The following is a 6,543-nucleotide window of genomic DNA, read 5'->3' as shown; positions in this document are numbered from 1 at the left end:
AGCGCCTGGCACTGATCCGATCCTGGGGGTGACCAGCTCTGGGCAGGGATCGGGGCCTAACCCTGCTCCCTTTTCTGCTGCAGCTTCTCCTTTCCCTGGCGTGCTTTAGGCTGGTTGGAGGATAACATTTGCCATTCCTCCAGCCCCTTTGTGTCCCCAAGCACATCACCCCCTTCCCCCCCCAACATGCAGCCACATCTGGAGAGCAGCAGGAGAGTTTGGGGCAGCAGAAAACACACCCCTGGGTGTTTGCCCCATGTAGAGCAAAGGGGAGCCCTAGATTGCCAGGCAGGTCACACCCTAGGATTCAGGATCCCTGAGTTCCAGTCCCAGTCCCGCCACAGACTCACTGTCTTTGAATCTAGCCCTAGCTCCCTCCTGGGGGTAAAGAACTCTTCCCTCCCCCTGACTTTAGCATGGCATCTGGGCTGATGGGGTGGCTGCTCTGCCCTGGTGCGGGGGCTGGAGAGGAGAGAGACAGGAAGAGCTGGCAGATGCAGGAGGGAGGGAAAATGAAACAGGGGTGGCAAGGTAGGAGGGGAGGGAAGAACAGTTGAGCTGGAGAAGGAAGGGGGGTACGACTTTGGGGATTAGTGCTGGCTGGACGTTCCCCTCACCAGAGGCCTCCCAAGCAGCTCTGGCTGGGTCAGGCTTAAGCAGCTCAGGCGCATTATGTGAAACTGGCAGGGAGGGGAAAAGAGCTGGGCCTGGAGCTGCGGAGCAGGGCTGGAGACAGGGAGTACTTGTAATCCACTGGGGAGTGTGTGTGACCGCCCCTCTCCCCCCCAGTGCTGATCCACAGAGAACATGAGCATGTTACAGCCCCCAGCCACATGGGCCTGGCTCGTTAGTCACACTGTAGGTAATGAGGCCATCTAAGTGTGTACATGTCGCTGCTGCTCCCTGCTGGAGGGATGAGCCCTGCCGTGTGTCTGTGTGTCCCTGTTGCCCCCTGGTGGAGGTGACGAGTCCTGCCATGTGTGCACCTGCTGGAAGGGACAAGCCCTGCTGTGTGTCTGTGTGTCCCTGTTGCCCGCGGCTGGAGGGGACAAGTCCTGCTCTGTGTGTGTGTCCCTGCTGCCCCCTGCTGGAGGGGATGAGCCCTGCCGTGTGTGTGATACAGAGAAACGTCTGAATCTCCCTACTCACCTCCCCCTCCCATCCTCTCCCTGGGGAGAATAAGATCCGAGTCTCTGGGGATTTGTCAAACTGCTTTAATGGTGGACACAGACAAAGTCCCGCTGACCCTGGCCAGAGCGGCTGGGCCTTTGTTCTACACTAGAGGGCACTTCACTATGGGTTCAGGGTGGCTGGGACGAGCCCTGGTCCCTGCGCCAGGGTCCTGCCTCCCATCCAGTCCCCTCTGAGCTACGGTAAAAGTAAAAGACTAAAATGCCACTAAAGTTGTGTGGGGGCCGAGTCCCCGATGCCTGATCCCCCCGCGGGGGCTGGTGCCTCTTGCAGCACGCCAGGGCTGGCGCCCCCTGGAGGAGAGAGAGAGAGATGGGGTTAGGGGACAGCACTGCTGGGCAGAGTGGGGTTGCACAACCCCCCAAACTGATGGCATGACCTCTGACATCTACCCCTCCTACTGATTGACCTCTGACCCCAAATCCGTCCCACCAAGCAACCTCCTACCCCAGCCCTCTCCCAAGTGACCCCTAGTCTGCCCTGGCCCCCATGCTTTCCATCAACCACCCTCCCAGCTCCCTGCCCCCCAAGAAGTGGCTAAATTGGGGAATGAGCCCCATGGCTGGGAAGGTTGGGGGGATTTCCTGTGTCTCTGGGGCAGCCCTTCATCACAGCTAGGCTGGACTTTGGGGTCAAACTCCTCCTCTTTTTATTCCCTGGGGGAGGAGGGATGTTACCTGCTGAGGGCCTGTCGGCTACTTCTCTGCCTTGCCTTGGCTCTCTGGGACAGCCTCCCCTGCAGCTGGAAGTCCTCCTGCCGGCTTCTCCTTGGCTTCAGTGGGGGCTGCCTTGCTGGGCGCGGTGGCTGGGCCAAAAAGTACAGGGGTTGCAGTAGAGGAGGAGGGGGTGGCGGTGACAGGGGGGCCCCGGCAGGTCTTGGCGGCCAGGCCCCCCCCTGCGATGAAGGCCGTGTACTGGTTCCAGAAGGACAGGGGCCCCACCAGTTGGGTTGGCACATCCCGCGCCAGGAACTCCTGCAGCTTTGCTGTGCCTCCTGGTGCTGCTGGGGCCTCTGGGACCAGACGCCGGCCACGCCGTGCTGTGCTGCAGCTCCACGCTGTGCTGCCCAGGGGAACCTGCCACAGGGACAGAGACAGACAGGGGAGCCCATTACATCTCAAGGGAGACCCTGTGTAAAGGCAAGGGCAGATGGGGGAGGTTCGAGCAGGGAGAGAGGCAGGGGACAGGCTCGGGGGGTGGGTGGGAGGAGCAGGGGCTCCCTTACCTGGTGGTGGGCTGCCAGGGCGTGCTTACGCAGCGCTGCCCCGTCGGGGAATCCCTCCTTGCAGACCCCACAGGCCAGTGCCACCCCCTCTTTGGCCTGGCTGGCCTGTGGCTCCTCGGCTCCAGCCCCTGCTGCCCCCTCCTCCTCTCCCTCCTGTGCTCTGTCTCCTCCTCCCTCTGCCTTCTGGGTGCTGGGGTCCCCTTCTCCCTCCACGGCGGGTGGGGGGCTCCCTACCCCAGGAGGCGAGGCGCTGGGATCGGCTGCTCCCCCCACCTCTAGCTTCCCAGCATCCTCCTCTTCCTTGGCATGAGCCGGGGCTGCTTCCTCCTCCGGGCTGGATGCCCCCTCCGAGCCCCCCAGGGCCTTCTCTGTGCTGCTGTCAAGTGAGTCCTCATCGCTGCCTTCCTCTTCCTCCTCCTCCTCCTCCGACAGCTCCTCCTCATCCCTCTGCGGGGCGGGGCCCTCGGGCTGGCGGGGGCCCTCCCCCGGGACGGCAGGGGGCTCGGGCAGCAGGGCCCCATTGGGGATCTGGCCCCCGAGGTGCATGCGGACGTGTTGCTGGAGGCTGACGGCGTTGGTGAACTTCTTCTGGCAGATGGGGCAGGAGTTCTGGGCTCGGGCGGCCGGGCTGGCCTTGTGGCCCACGAAGTGCGCCCGCAGGTTGCCCCGGGTGGAGAAGGCCCGGCCACACACCTTGCACTTGAAGGGCCGCTCCCCGCCGTGCTGCCCGTAGTGGAGGCGCAGTGCCCGGGGGCAGCTCAGCACCCGCAGGCAGATCACGCACTGGTTGGGCCCCGAGGAGGAAGAGGGCGGCGAGGAGGCCGAGGGAGCTGCCGGGCCGGCTCCGGGCGAGGCCCCCTGTCGGTCGATCTTCTCCACCAGCTGCTGCAGCTTGGAGGTCTCTGAGGGGGAGGCTCCCAGCGGCTCCAGCACGTAGGGGAAGGGGAAGCCGGTGCTGCCTGCCTTGAAGTGGTTGGCCAGCAGGGCCCAGCTGGGCAGCTTGCCCAGGGGCACTCGGGCTCCTTCTGCTTCCCTCCCCGGCGGCGTGTTCTCGTCCCCCTTGCCGCGCCCCTCGGCCGCTTTCATCAGCACTAGCTTGTTGAAGACGGGCAGGGTCTGAGCGGCAGTCGCACCCCCGGCCGCGGTGCCCGAGAGCAGCGTCAGACTCTCAGTGGCGCTCAGCCCCTTGCGCTCGGGGGGCGCCGCTTCCTCGCCCGGCTCGGCCTTCTCGGGCGGCACCGACATGCCGTAGGGCAGCCCGGCGCCGGTCAGCACGTAGTCGAGGTGCTCAGGGACCGGGTGGGGGTTCATCTGGACATGCGGGTACTTCTCCCGGTGCCGGTGGAAGTGCACCTTGAGGTTCCCCCGGGTGGTGAAGCGGTTGCCGCAGACGTTGCACTTGTAGGGGCGCTCGCCCGTGTGGGAGCGCAGGTGGATCTGCAGGGCGCTGTCGCTCCCGAAGACCTTGGCGCAGAAGCGGCACTTGTGCCGACCCCCTGGCTTCTCCTCCAGCCCCGGTTCGGTCCCCCCGGCCCCGTTCTTCTGCCGCAGCAGCCCTGGGGAGGTGGCCTGCTCCAGGCCCCGCGCCGCCCCCAGACACTGGGCGGCCAGGAGCCCCGTGGAGGGGAACGCCGGGGCCAGGATGGGCTCCGCTTTGGGGCCCCTGGCGCTGCCAGGGAAGGGGTGGTAGAGGTGGAAGAAGGTGGGCTTGGGCACCTCTGGGGAGCCCGACACCTGGGTCCTCACCGGCTCGGACTTGATGGAGAAGACGGGCAAGGGGGCCTTGGGCTGGTGGGAGGCCCCTGGGGCTGGCTCTGGGGCGGGGGCAGAGGCGGCCGACTGCCCCAGGGAGCCCAGCAACAGCACCTGCCGGCAGATCTCCTCCGTCATCTGCATCTGGTGCAGCTGGCGCTGCTGGAGCACCCGCAGCTCCTCCAGGATCAGGGGGATGTTGAGGTGCCCGGAGTGGGGGGGGGCAGCTGGCGGAGCCAGGGGCGGTGGCGGCGGAGGAGGGGGCGGCTCCGGGGCCAAGGGGTTGCTGGCCAGAGGAGCCGTCTCTGTCTCCATGCCCGGGGGGCTGTCGGGCCGGGGCTCCGAGGAGGAAGAGGAGGAGGAGGAGGAGGAAGAGCCAGCGCTGTCTTGCCCGTTGGCTGAGGAGGAGGAGGAGGGAGGGGGCTGGTTGGGGTGACAGGTGTCCCGGTGGGCAGCCAGCTCCGTGGGGCAGGACGGGGCTGCCTCGTCACTTGTGTCCCCTGTGGAGACAGAGAGACAGAGGGTCAGACCTTGGGGGGGCAATGCCAGGGGAGCCCCCAGCACCCCAGAGCTTCTGCAGCTCCCCCAAACCATAGGGGAACCAGAGACAGCTCCCATATCTATAGGGGGTGTCCCTACATCCCCCCAAAGCTATAGGGGGCAGAGGAGCCTGCTCCCCTCAAGGCTGCATAAGGGCTGGGGAGATACCTCCCACCAGTCCCCTCCATGCAGTCCTCCCCCTTCCCCGCTCAGAAATCCGCCCGGAACACCGTGCCCAGCTGGCTTTCCCCGCTCGGTGCCCCCTGACTCCATGAACCCCCACCCCCCACAGGCACAAGAGGGTCCGGGGAGGGGGGTCAGGTCCCAGCCTGAGAGGGAGACAGTGCAGGGTTCTCCTTTCCCCAGGGTGTAAATCAGGAGTAACCCCATTGGGACACATGAGACATATGGACAAACTGACAGAGGGCACAGGGGGGGGACGGACAGACAGACTGAGGGTGCAGGGTATGGACGGACGGACAGACAGAAAGGTGCAGGGGACAGACAGACACACAGAGGCTGCAGGGGACGCACGGACAGACACAAGGGGTGTAGGGGACGGACAGACACGCAGAGGCTGCAGGATGCGGACGGACAGGGGCGCATGGATGCACGGACAGACAGACAGAAAGGTGCAGGACGCGGGCGGACGGACAGGGGCTCATGGACAGACAGAGGGTGCAGGTAATACGCGGATGGACAGGCAGAAAGGTGCAGGGGACAGACAGACACACAGAGGGTGCAGGGGAGGTAGGGCTGGACAGACATGGGCGCATGGGGTGCACGGGATAGACAGACAGAGGCTGCAGGGGTCAGACAGACACTCGGTGCAGGGGAGGGAGGGATGGACAGACAGACATAGGGGCACAGGGGAGGCACGGACAGACAGAAAGGTGCAGGGAACAGACGGACACACAGAGGATGTAGGGTATGGACGGACGGGCGCAGGGAACACACGGACAGACAGGGCGCAGGGAACACACGGACAGACAGACAGAAAGGTGCAGGGGACAGACAGACACACAGAGGCTGCAGGGGACGCACGGACAGACACAAGGGGTGTAGGGGACGGACAGACACGCAGAGGCTGCAGGATGCGGACGGACAGGGGCGCATGGACAGATAGAGAGTGCAGGTAATACGCGGACGGACAGACAGAAAGGTGCAGGGGACAGACAGACACACAGAGGGTGCAGGGGAGGTAGGGATGGACAGACATGGGCGCACGGATGCACAGACGGACAGAGGGTGCAGGATGCGGACGGACAGGGGCGCATGGACGCACGGACAGAGGCCGGACGAGCCGCCCCCCTCCGGGCTGCGGAGGAGGCCCGGGACCGGTCCCAGCCGGGCGGGCCGAGGGGCAGTACCGCACCTGCGGGCTCCGCCATGGCCCGTGTCCCCGGGCGCTGGAGCTGCGGGCGCGGGGCGGTCCGGGCGCGGGGCCTGCGCGCTCCGGGCGGAGGAGAAGGAGGATGCGGGGGGAGGAAGCAGGAGGAGGGAGCGGATGCAGGGAGGAGCCGGAGCGGATCCGACCCGCCGGGGCTGCAGGGACCTCTGGTGTCCGGAGTCCGGGGCGGCGAGCCCGGGGTCAGCGCTGCGGGCGCCCCGACGCACAAGGGTCCCGCCCCGTGTGGAGCCCAGCCGGGGTCCCTGCGCCCCGAGCCCAGCCGGGGGTCCCCAAGTCCAGCTGAGGGTCCCCGAGCTCCGAGCCCAGATGTGGGTCCCTGCGCCTCAAATCCAGCCAGGGGTCCCTGCGCCCTCATATACGCGGGGGGGGGGTGTCCCTGCACCCTGTAGATCCCAGCTGCGGGTCCCTGCCCCTCCTAAAGAAC

The 6,543-nt window shown here is 66.1% G+C and overlaps 1 protein-coding gene across 1 annotated transcript; it reads right to left on the bottom strand.

The window, feature by feature from the left end:
- Positions 1-1,210: 1,210 nt before the first annotated feature.
- SALL2 (spalt like transcription factor 2) lies at positions 1,211-6,099 on the bottom strand. The gene is made up of 4 exons (XM_065422920.1): positions 6,084-6,099; positions 2,417-4,668; positions 1,869-2,267; positions 1,211-1,484 (listed from the first exon to the last, which is right to left on the bottom strand). Exons 1-3 carry the CDS (start codon positions 6,097-6,099, stop codon positions 1,887-1,889), a joined length of 2,649 nt encoding a protein of 882 aa, XP_065278992.1. The 3' UTR covers positions 1,211-1,484; positions 1,869-1,886.
- Between the last annotated feature and the right edge of the window lie 444 nt (positions 6,100-6,543).

Source organism: Emys orbicularis (assembly GCF_028017835.1).
Source record: "Emys orbicularis isolate rEmyOrb1 chromosome 12 unlocalized genomic scaffold, rEmyOrb1.hap1 SUPER_12_unloc_2, whole genome shotgun sequence".
Taxonomy (NCBI): domain Eukaryota; kingdom Metazoa; phylum Chordata; order Testudines; family Emydidae; genus Emys; species Emys orbicularis.
Note: the sequence above shows the minus strand (reverse complement) of the source record. Positions and strands in the feature narration are given on the sequence as shown.